This window comes from Neopsephotus bourkii, unplaced genomic scaffold, assembly GCF_033783945.1.
Source record: "Neopsephotus bourkii isolate Nb327-2 ecotype Australia unplaced genomic scaffold, CSIRO-AGI_Nbou_v1 NB_1037, whole genome shotgun sequence".
NCBI classification, from domain to species: Eukaryota; Metazoa; Chordata; class Aves; order Psittaciformes; family Psittacidae; genus Neopsephotus; species Neopsephotus bourkii.
In genome coordinates, this window is record NW_026901526.1 from 3,336,388 (window position 1) to 3,349,229 (window position 12,842).

Below are 12,842 nucleotides of genomic sequence, written 5' to 3' on the forward strand. Positions count from 1 at the left end.
ACTGCTTCTAAAAGCTGCCTTTTTATAGCTGTAAAACCATTCCATAAACCAAACCCCTATTCATCCTAAACCTAATGATCAGGTTTGCAGAGAGAAGAAAGCAGAAAATGAAAACAGAGAAAAATTGCTTCATGGGAGAAGCAATAGCACTTCAAACCTGAAATTTAATGGACTTTGTTTAAGGTTATATTAAACAGAAATGAAAGCCTCTGATTAAAAATGAGAACAATACAATGATGAACATTTTTACTTATTTTTTTCTACTCAGGAAATTTTAGATAAAACACTAACATTTAAATATATACTGAAAGTATAAAAAAAAAGTCTAATAAATGCATTCCAAAAGAAAGGGATCTAATGTGATAATGGAAAGTCTAACCTCTTTTCAGCTGCACTGAGATTCCAATTTTCTGCATCACTAGCAATGATAATGTTACACAAACAGTGTTCAATCATTAAATTAATTCCCATTAAATCAATGTCCTTAAAGGCCAAACAGTCCTTTAATAATTACCTGATTAAAATGATGTTAGCATAACATATTAGTTATAGTATAATTCCCTTCCCAACAATAAGTTGTTTCTTTCCACCCATCTTGCTGAAACAGTGACAATGAGGGCAAAAGTTGGGAAGGGAAGCATGTCACACCACCACACAGCACATGGCAGCGGTCTAGCTTCTTCTGGTATTGGTTGTACTTCAACAGCATACTTTAACCAGATTTGCATTTCTGTTATATAGTATTTACAGTATGAATCTTTAAGAGCTACAGGAATTAATTTCTGGCTTTTAAGCCTAGACCCACAAAACAAATTCCCTATTTTAGATATCAGCAACTTTGCTGTGGTCAAATTCCATCTTTCTGTGGAATTCGCAAAATAAGATGTTTTCAGTTGAGAATCAAAGTACATCACAGATAAAATGTTACGAATGACAGTGTGTAGTAATTTAATGCCAATACACTGTAGTGATTTGCGCAACACAGTTATGTGAGACAGGGCTTCCAGAAGTTCTGGAAAATGTATCACAAAAGTATATTTCATTTTTCTCTTCTGCTGTCATTACAAAAGAAGAATAATGACTGCAGCTGAAGTTTGAAAATGGAGGTGTCTACTTGTATTTGCTGTAGTTACCAGGAGCTCTTAGATTAAACATTACTATACTTATATTACACATATCCAGATGCTGAAATATCATGCAAGTCTTGATATTTGAAAGTAAACCTTTTGATTGCTGCAAGTATGACCAGATTGGAACCATGGGGCTTGCTGCGCACCTCTAATGAATAAATGGGCCAAAATCTCTCATGCTAATGCTGCTGAAATGCACTGTTTTATCAGAAGACTTAGCAGGGTTTCAAATTTAATTCTGGGGTTACCAAATACAGTACCATTCAATTACATAATGATAAATAATTGTGCAATAAGCCTACCAATTTTACCAACAGCTGTTTGCTCAAAAGCAGCTCTGACCAGATAATGTTTTGTTGCCATTTTTACGACATAGGACAATAATTTCACATGATATAATTACACACACAAACAGACAGAGGCAAACACAGACTAGAGCTCAAAGTGCATGGGTAGCAAACACAAGGAGCTGCCGGGGATGCTCTTCTACAGCACTGTGATATAAGATTTAAGACTGCACCTGATTGCATGCCCATAGAAAGGCGCTATTTGCAGCCACTGTGAATACATCAAAATGATATATGCTTACTATTATTTTAGAGAATATTGGCACGCAATCTTAACAAATAACCTTGAACACTGGCAACCTTCTGATTTGATTTCCAGAGGTGCTGAGACCCAATCTCCCTTTTATGTATGTCTGGATATGAATGATCTAATGCCTGAAATGATCAACCACAATTATCATCTGTGGTGCATACTCATAAGTAGCTAGGAAGCTAATTGTAACATAGTGGTGGCCTTTCCATAGACTACTGACAGCATAATATGTAGTACCTTCTGGGATGTCAAAAAGAACTGTGCACAATGGACTGAAAACAGGCCATCTGTACAAACAATTAACAATAAACTCAACAACGTCATTAATGAGGTATTAGAATGCTGCTTTAGCTAAGCGCCTGTCAGGGAGGACATTATGAACAAGAGGGAGAAAGAGTCCCCTTTGGCTGAAACTGAGCAACTATGAACCAAGCAAAACAAAAGACAATTCTGTGAGACCGTAAGGACAAACAATAATTCCAGTAAAGCCTCTGCGTCTTTTGGCAGGAGCTTCCCCCATCATCTCCCATCATTTATTTTATTTTTTTTTTCACCTCTATGTAGCTCTGTGATGCCAGATTTTGGGAATGAAGGGAATTTTTAAAAACAGACCACATAATAAAGAGGTTTTTTGCTTGGATTTTCAAAGTATTATGAAATGCTTTAAAAATCTGTTCTTGCAAGAACTCCAAGCATACATCATCACAGAGTGGTACCTGACTACTTTAGAGGCAAGTGAATCAGATATCTCAGATACATTAGCTCAGTTTTCATGTCACTAATTCCAGTTATCCTTTAATTTTCAGAGTGCTCCTCTGCAATGAACTCCTAACCTTGCATAATTCAATCATCACTAATGCAAGAGTTCTCATTATGTTCCTAAATAACACATTTTAGGATTTAGACTAAAATTCCACTTCAGGTACATCCTGTGATGTTGTTATCAAAGTGATCTCTAAAACTCAGATGACCTAAAGTAGTACCGTGACAGTTCATAGAGAACAGAGGAAAGAAAAATCCCCTCATCCTTTTAAGTTCCACTGAGAATAATGCTATAATGTCATTTATTGATGAAGATCACTAATACAAATGCTTATGTCTGAAAGTTGAATAACCTGTTTTTTTACTGCAAATCAGCTATCACCCAGCTTAAGATCTTGACTCAGATTTGTTAGAAGTGAAAAGCAACTTAAAAGATGACTTTATTGGATAGTGAGGATTTTCCTCCTGGGGGATAGATGTAGAAATGAAAGAGGCTATTGTAAGAACAGAATACATGCTTGTACCTAAAAATGTTCTATTAGCAAGTATATTTGAGCGTGAACAATGAACACTCCCACTCAACAGATTTATTATCACCATTTCTTAGCAGCCTGTTTGCAGAAGACTTTCTCTTTCCCCTTCATTGTTATCTTTATCCTAGTGTGAGGGAAGCAGAGTCTTCAGTTAAAACGTTCCTTCACATCAGTTTTTGTCTGGTAGATGAAGTATCAGATTTTTAACCAAATAACATCTCACTAACTTCAAAAGCACTGAAAAGGTAAAGTCCTACTTTATGATCTGTCCTTCCTCTATTGATAGTGGAAGAGTGAAAATTAAGCAGCAGAAGGTTCCTACCACAGGATGCTGCTGTAATGAAGGCGATCCCCATAATTTGTATGCTGGGAAGGTGACTAAAAAAAAAAGAAATACCCCCCCCCCCCCAAAAGCTCTCATTTTCTCATATTTGCTGAGAATGGACGTTCATTGCAGCAATGGGGGAAATCGACAAGATGGTAAACTTAAACTATTATTTGGTATCATTATTTGCTTCCTTTCAGTATTAAGTTTGTTCTACTTCTTTTATACACATTTTAATATTGCAAGAGGTCTGAGATAAAAAACTCAACAGCTGGAGAAGGGAGACTTGAGCAGCTTCAAACCCTCTTTGCTACTCATGCCTTTTACAGTTTGCAGGCAATTTTCCTGACACCTACCCACCAGTTGGTGTTATAAAGAGCAGCCCTCATGGGTGGATACAGCCATGGCACAGCTGTTGCAGAGGAGGGGCTCCCCAGAGACCAAAAGAGCAATGGAAACTACCATGGGTTCCCCTCTAAACCCATGTTCATCTGGTGCCTTGGATAGCCTCTGCTGAAAAAGGCTGATCTTTTTGTAGGTGAAATTGCTGTCATCCAAACAGAGGGGGAGTATTTTTAATAAAGCTAAAACTCATTTCTCACTTCCTCCCTATCCTAAACAGCCAAAATTGCCAATTTAAGTATAAGCTTCTCTGCAAAAAAAATCAAATAGTAGGACAAGCAAAGCTTGCTTCTAAACATCTTTGCAGATTAAAATGTGGGTTACAGTCCTGTTTCATGCAAGAAACACTCAGTTCCTGGCTAATTGTTCTTCCTGATTTCCTCAAATCTACATTATACACAGGTGAATCCTAAAACCAAAACTGATTACTTAATATAATTTATTCATTCTTTACCCAAATGTAGTATAAAGTCATATTAAAAATCATAACAATTAAAGAAACTGTTCCAAGCAAAATAATCACCTTAGGATGCTTTTGAAAGAACACAGAAAGATGGATAGATACTATAGACATCCAATTCTACTTTCCCTTTTGTCTCATTTGGTCTTGATCAGCATTTATACTATAGCCAGACAGATATTACCTTCTCACAGTCAATTAATCAGTCTTGGAGCTAGTCCAAGGGGAATGAAGATGTTTTTGGGGCTTTCTCACCACCATTCATCTTCCACCTCCTCACAGAAGGTGTGTCAGACAGAACATCTCTAAATATACTGCCTCATGTACCCAGTGCTATTACTCAAGCAAGCAGGTGCACACAAGATACTGAAATCATTATTTTATATGCCTCTGAGAACTGCCTGATTGTTAACTTCAATTTAGGGGAAAATCCAAGCATATCCCCTGGCAGTTTAATGCTAGTGATATCACATTGTTGCAAACTGAACATTTTGCTCCAAGCATGCTTATTTCTTGGAATTATATTTTCAAAAAGAGACAATCAAATAAACCTCCAGAAGTGGTATGCGCATAAAGCTGCACCCAATGGTTGCAAATGTGTGCTAGATACACGCCCATAATTCTCAGTATACGTTGTCAGTGATCACTTGTTACCAAATACATTTGAGACATAGCACACAACTGTCAAAATTTAGTTATTTTTTTATGCTGGCCAAACCATTGAGACATGAGGTAAAGCAGCATGGGTACCCCCAGGGCTGCAGTAACTTTTTCAGGGAGATGACTTTATGAAGGTACGTATACAGACTAATTCATAAGTCTAGATTTAATATAATAAAATGTGAATTTCATAGCAACATAGAATCATAGAATAGTTACAGTTGGAAAGGACCTTAAGAGCATCTAGTTCCAAGCCCCCATGCCATGGCCAGGGATGCCTGTTGTCCAAGGCTCTATCAAACCTGGCCTTGAACACCGCCAGGGATGGGGCATTTATCATTTATTTGGGCAACTGTTCCAGTGCCTCACCACCCTCACAGTAAAGAGCTTCTTCCTTATATCTAACCTGAACGTCCACTGTTCAAGTTAAAACCCATTCCCCCTTGTCCTGTTGCTACAGTCCCTGATGAAGAGTCCCCCTCTGGCATCCTTGTAGGCCCCCTTCAGACACTGGAAGGCTGCCATGAGGTCTCCATGCAGCCTTCTCTTCTACAGGCTGAACAACTCAACATTCTCAACCTGTCTTCATACAGGAATTGCTCCAGCCCCCTTTTCATCCTCATGGCCCTCCTCTGGACTTGTTTCAACAGCTCCATTTCCTTCGTATGTTGAGGACACCAGAACTGTACACAATACTCCAAGTAGGGTCTCATGAGAGCAGAGTAGAGGGGCAGGATCACCTCCTTTGACCTGAGTTTGGGGGTTTCATGTTTAAAGGTGTAAATTGAATGTCACAAATACATCTGGTGATTATATGATAGAAAAAACATGGAGAATGGTTTGCTTCCTAACTTGTGTGGTCTTTGACTTTTCATTTTCCCAGTATAATGTTGTGCATTTTAGGCTCAGCAATTCTGTTCACCTTATTACAGGAATATGTGAAGGCATGGCATTAGCTTGAAGAGCAATTAAAATTGTTAATTAATGAGAATGGCATTTAAGTTTTGTTTTGTAACAGAAGATATGAAACATGTTTTTATGAAGGAAGATAGTCAATATCTCCATTTTACAACTGAGAACTGACATACAAGATATTTAATGAATTTTCTATGACCAGCCAGCAGATCAGGGGCAGAATCCAAATTAGGAACTAGGTCTCAGTCCTAAAGCCTTTACACTGTATTTTTTCTGATTTTCTAAAATTAAAAAAAAAATAAAAATTAGGTTTCACCATGTGAACATATAATTGATTTCTAACACTTTTTATTTTAAATGCTTTTAAATTTTTCCTCTCAGTATTAAATACATAGAGATTGGTGTACAGTTAATTAAGAGAAAATGACACTAAGAAAGTATGTTGCTACAGCATAATGGTTTCCTGCTGATAGGGATATGTCAAGAGTGAGATAAGCAAGATAGAGTAATTTATGAAGCAACAGCACACTCCAAACAGAGGATTTAAGGAGGATTATATCACACCTTGGCTGGCAATACAAAGAACAGACTGAGAATTCTGAGCGGCTTTAACCATCTGAGAAGTATTATAATAATTTGGAAGCACCAAGACTTGGAGCCTATTTTATTGCTCTTATGAAATGTAATTTAAACAAGGCAAACAGTAAGATTTGCTCATTTACTGGGCATTATGAACATAATGGCTGTTACAGACACCACTGAAGACCAACCAAAACCTCCAGTTGTGACCAGCATTTTAAACTAACCAAAATGCAGCGGGATATAAAAAAGGCCCACCAGTGATGCTTTCACATCATTCATTTAACAACCTTCCTAGATTAAGCAAGAGTATTAAGATCTCTGAAGAAAAAAAAATACTTTTGCAGGTAATACTTCAAAAACCTATTATCCTATGGTCAAACCCTATTTATAAAACTTTAATGAATGTCTGTTTTGTTGCAGTCACTGAGAAGTGATTAAATTTTGGATGATTCAGTCATTTTAAAAATACTTCCTGTTATAGCAAAGAGACAAAAAAATATCATCTGCTTGGTGTTCCCTTTGTTACGGATATTTCTAAGTTAAACAGAGCCTTGCATCTTTACCTGTGTAATCCTGCCAGACCAGTGAGAAATACCTCCTCTTACATCAAAATACAAAGCAAAATGAACAGAGTGGGATAATAGACAGTCTTTCTGTTGTCTTTCATATGAGACAGAAAACACTGTAATTTTCTACATAACTATTTTGTCTGCGTTCAGTTGAATCCTATCAAACTAAGTAAGCTTATCACTACATTCAGAAGCAAAATTTGAGAGGTTGCTCTCAAAATAAAATACTCCAGAACATGCCTCTGCAAGTTCTTGACAAAAAGTATGCAGCATTTCACCTATCTCCATAAACAATCTATTATAGCAAAAGGGCTTGGAATAACTCTAAATCCTGATCTTATGTTTCTTAATTCATTAGTTTTCTCCAGTAGTGGTGAGAGCAGAGTGCTCTGTAGAGTATTTCATAACAAGAGCCCATAAAGTAGTAGGAAGCTAATAGAAAACCTTCAGGAGATTAAACTAGGTTCTCAGCAAGTGTAAATAGATATTGTGCCATTGCAGCGTGTTGATTCAGTTAACCTTGATGAAGTTTTTAGTAAACCAAATTTTCCCTCTGAGACAGTTCTTTGGTCCCTGTTCATATGGCAGATTTCCAACATTGGCATGTTCTAATGAGGACAAAATTTGAGGGAATCTCAACAGTACCAGGGCTGAAGAGAAATAAAATCACAACTGAATAGAATAGCACAAAAGTTTACCAAAGACTATATAATACCGTTTGAGGTAGATAAGCTCTGAAAGTCATCTTGTCCCACAGCCCAAGCATGGCTTCTTAGAGCCAGTTGCCCAGGACCATGACCAGACAGCTTTTGAATATCGCCAAGGATAGAAATATATGCCAGGGATATACTGCCCCATTGAACACCAGTGCTCAGCCAGCTGGGTGGGCCCCAGCATGCAGTGGTGCATGGGATTGTTACTCCCCAGGGGTAGAACTTAGCACTTAGCTGAGCTTTGTTGTATATATAATAATAGAGGCCTGAGGAAGAGCCAAGTCAACAGTGAAGAACAGAAGCAGTAGAACCAGTAGAGTCCCAGAAAGAATATTACAGCAATGGTGACCATCAGCTGCAGTATGAGCAGGCAGAGAGCAAAACCTGTGAGGAGTAGATTGAGAAGCCAAGGCAAAATATGGAGAGGGAGAGGAAGGAAACCCACTGAAAAGGAAGCCCTAAAATTTTCTGTCCAATTGGCAAAAGATAATTTTGAAAAGAGGCAAAATACAAAGCTTTTGCCATTTAGTTTTCTAAGATGAGCAAGTGGGAAAGAACAAATTCAGAAGCCATGACACTAAATTTCAACATAGTTGAAATCCTCCAGTGTAATTCTACGAATCTGTTTCATCTTTAGACATAATCAACCAATTCATAGGTAACAGATGATATCTAAACTACTCATGTCTAAATGAATAGTTCCAAGTCAGAAACATTTGTTTTCAAGATAATCCCCAGTGCTGCATGGCCAAGATCACCAAAAAGTCTCTCCCTTCTTAGTGGTCACAATATATTGCAAATTAAACAGGTGTATTGGGTAGTAAGACAAAGCATTTCAATGCACTAATTATTATTTTTTATTTAAATTATGTGCTTGAGCAAAAGAAACCCCCACCACTTATCAGTTTATACACTATATAAACTGAGCCTCTCCAGTTATATTGTACCTCTAGCTTCAGAATTGTCTCTTCTAATAAAAAACAACACATATCTTACAAATACAAAAATAATGTATATAAATACATACACACTCATCTCTGTAATGAATGAGCATAAAATTAAAAGGGCAATTGAGAGAAAATACACCTTAGTGTTATGAGTCTCAAAATGATATCTAGACTGGTCACTCCAACATGAGAAAAAGAATTTGAAGGCCAAGTTCAAGACCTAAGTTTAAATGATATAAGCAGCAGTGAAATTAAGCTTCAGTCTACCTTCAGGGAAACCATTAAAAATACTTAAATTTTACAATTGAGTATACAGTAATTGTAGATCTGCCTGAAAAAAAACTATTGGACTGGTTTGTGCTGACTCCAGTCTACAGCCAATGACACAGTATTTTTCTCTGGTTTCAAAAATTGCAAAGGTTAATAGAATTTGATCAGAACATCGGAGTCAAGGCTGAAAGAAAATATGAAGTGACACAGTGGACTGGAGCTACCTGCTAAAATCTGCAGAGTTTTTAACTCAGAAGAAACAAGCAAAAGGAGTCCTTTCTGTTTTAATCAGAACAGGTGGTGAGTTTTCTTAAAGAGAGATCTACGTTTTTACACCAAAAGCATCTTTTGTCTTCAGAGCCATGGTAGGCCTGGAGCCAGCCTCTGTGCTTGCAAATCTTTCCTCTAGCTAGGGAACAGAAAGAGAAGACAATGCTCGAATGTGCTTGCTAGTTCCAAACAAAGAATCCAGTGGTATCAAAGCACTAGCAATCCTTGGTTCATGCTGCTTTGTTTCTGTCAGCACAAGACACAAAAGCATCACTGGTTGTATATTTTGATCACAGAAATCAGTACCTTGTCATGTTTTAAATCAGAAGCTAAAAGACTTAAGTGAACATGACAGTATATGAAATGCCCTATGCTGCCACGCTTAAGATATGCCAATCATAATTAATAGCAACATATTTGCTATTCCAAAACAAATAAAACCTGCAGAGTTTTTCTGCTGAATGCAGAGATGATGAATGAAAGCAGAAGCAAAATTAACACAATAGCCAGTTAGCCTGTCAATAGAAATTATTTTCATTTGTCTGTCTTCACAAGGGTTAGTAAACAATAATGCTTCAGCTAATAACATTTTTGTCATATCCAAATTGGATGTGAAATACAGGCTGACATTACAAATGGATCTCTCTTTTTGCACTGGATTTCTGAGGTCTTCTGAGTCTTTATGTTTAAATTCATCTCTGACTTTCATGTATTTTGGTATCAACCCTATTTAATTTGTGTAATTTTTCCTTCTAGCAAATTAAAGGCTGTCCTGCTTGTTGTTTGAAGGAGAGATATATCTACAGCTTCCCCTCTTTCAGTAGGAACCAATAAAATATATTATTCTAGTGGATTCTAAACAGTTGTGCTGAAAACCCAGTTGCTAGGGTGATAAGATCTCTCTTTTTGTGAATCAGTGCCTCTCACTTTCCAGGTTCTCTGAATGTCTGAAGTCCCACAACAGTTTTGGTGCTCCCAGGTCCTGCCATCAGGTTTTACCAATAATGAGTTGCACCTCCTGACCCACTTACCATGGGGAGTGCATACAGATCTCCTTGAACAAATCACGATTCATTTTTTCCAGTAAATTCTGCCTTTTTCTTGTCATCTGGTCCCACTTCCTTTAATCTATTTTCTCCCTTCATGTGTAATTCAAGTCTTCTCTCTAAGCCCTCCTCAAGCATTCATTTTTACTTACTGGTCAAAGAAATCTTTTATTTGTAGTAAATTGAGAACTATTGAAGGGCTCCCTTGACAGCTGCTACTCTGGACCTATGACTTAGGAAACTTTGGGACAGCAGGCAATGCAGGTTTACTTGGATAGATACAAGGCAAACAATACAGATAGTAACTCACGGGAGTGAAGTGTGTGATTAAACTAGCTTTGCCTCCTTCAAACCTTTGCTGGGCAGTCTCCTGTAACACTTTTAGGGGACTAATAATGTTGGGAGTACAGCAGGGATGCTATGGCTAATACCAAGAAATAAACCTATGTAAAATTAGTTTCAATCATGCAGTAAAGAAACTAATTCACAAGTTTTAACCTAACAGGCAGACAGATGTAATGAGTCTAGTTCTGTAACAGACCAACTGCTATTTCACAGTTGGATTCTGTAAACAATTACACTGGGGATATTTTGGACAGAAAGAAAACTTTATAAATCCACCCACATAAAAGCTTGTGTAGCTCTCAGCTGGCTCTGAAGTATTTGGTTTTCTTATAAAAAAATAATTCCACAACAAACATGAAACAATCTCTTCAGCTGTTGTCAGATCACCATCACAGCTAAAAGCAAATGATAATTTTAAAAGTAAGGTCTCTATATCAATGTGTTTAAAATCATATCTCTTGTGGAAATTCTAAACTTCAGGGGTTTTTTTTTGATGGTTAATTTTTTTGGATGGTGTTAATTTAGCTTTTTTCTCTTCTATGAGTTTCATACTTGATTTTCATGCATACCTTTAGCTTTTACGAATGTTATTGGATTCTTTCTAACAAGGAATAACATAATTTCTGCATTATATGTTACCAGTGCTATCTAAAAGAGTGCTTTTACCTACAGTGTTCCATCCAAATTCATGTTAAAATCCAAAAACCTAAGTGGGAGTGTTGAGGCTGCGGTGGCCATGGCTCTTTGCAGAGCAGATGTTCCATGCAATTACAAATATGTGTACCTGCAGTGCCAGTAGTGACTGACGAACAATTTCAAGGGGATATGCCAGAAGGTATTCATTCTGTTTTGTTGTCAAGAGTTATTATCTAAATCTTCTTTGTTCTCATATGAAGCTGTGTTTTTGTATTCCACTTTACATTACAACTCTGATTTGTAGACCAGAATTCTAAGTAGTATGTACCACACCAAGATCTGTAGTCCCTGATGTCTTCAGGATTCATGGTTATAGCTCTGCCAGAACAGGTAGATTGTGAAGAATTTGGGAATATAAACAGAATTGGAGAATAGCCTGGGCTACACCAGCTGCTAGAGGGTACTGAGAAAGCATCCAGGAAGGCCAGAAAAGATTGAATCGGAACATTATATGGGAAAACTGAGATACAGCAGAAGAAAGAGGAAAGATTATTAGCTACAATAAGACCATTTTGCACTGGTGACTAGTCCAAACTTCGTTCAAAAGCTAAATACCCATTTTCTGTCTGACTGCACAAGAACACAGCACTCACAATAATTCTCCAGTATATGCAAAATGCTTTTTTTTTTTTTTCCCCAGAGGAAAATCATATTTCTCTAATTGTAGTAATAGACAACTACAAATCAAAACAAGCTAGCACGTAACGACGTCTCACAGTTCCCACACTGGGAAGACAAATGTCTTAGAAGCCTTATAGCAGAAGGCTTTCCAGTGCTTCCAGCCTCTGAGCTGTGAGAGGGAGGCAGGAAGAGGAAGGTCTCTATAGCAATGTTTTCTCTCAGAGGCCAAGTCTCCCTGTCTCTTACCTTGCTGCACAAAGGATCCGTACACAAACCACATGGAGTTATAGAGGGTTGTGGAGGTCATGGATCCCATCTGAAGGCGGGGGGGGTTGAGCCAGTTCAAGAGGTAGACCAGTAGCCCTACTAAGAGCACAGTGCCAGCTATGCATGCCCACAGGGAGAGGTCAAATGGTGCCAAGCAGGCAAACATGTCCACTGTCTTCTCTGCCTTTCGAAGCAGCACACCCACCGAGTAGTCCATGTAACGTGTTGTGAAGTCCACTACATTTTCCCTGTCAGGAGTGATGGTTAGGGCAGAGATCCCTATGTCAGCTCTCTGCGAAAAGAAGGAGAGAGAACAAAATGCATAAGTAGAAGCTACAGAAAGGATCTTCATTCCTTTGTGATTTAAGCAAGTTATACAGAAGCAAATGCCAAGGCCAATGTCTTAAGTATCGTATATCTGAAAACAGAAATGTGACTAAGGCTTGAACAGAATAGCTGTACCACACGTCTATCTGTAAGCAAACCTCACTTAGTGGACTTGGACACATTAGCTTTCCATGTTGTTATTTTCCAAGGAATCAAACCACTTCAAATACAGATAATAGCTGGAGGAAACCTGTTTCTAGTCATTCTTCTCAGCCTGGCTTACTAAAGCCACCACTGTCATTGTGGCAAAAGGCAGACCTTGTGTATAGCATTTCCAATCACAGGAAATCAGCTGCCTGACAGAACCACATGACATACAAGATTTTGGTGACATGATGATTA

General features: G+C 37.8%; 1 protein-coding gene across 1 annotated transcript in view; it reads right to left on the bottom strand.

Moving 5' to 3' along the window:
• Positions 1–12,842, bottom strand: part of GRID2 (glutamate ionotropic receptor delta type subunit 2) — a 581,701-nt gene that overhangs the window by 120,286 nt on the left and 448,573 nt on the right. The window contains exon 10 of the mRNA XM_061360976.1: positions 12,093–12,405. Coding sequence (XP_061216960.1) covers positions 12,093–12,405 — 313 coding nt within the window. The remainder of the gene's footprint in view (positions 1–12,092; positions 12,406–12,842) is intronic.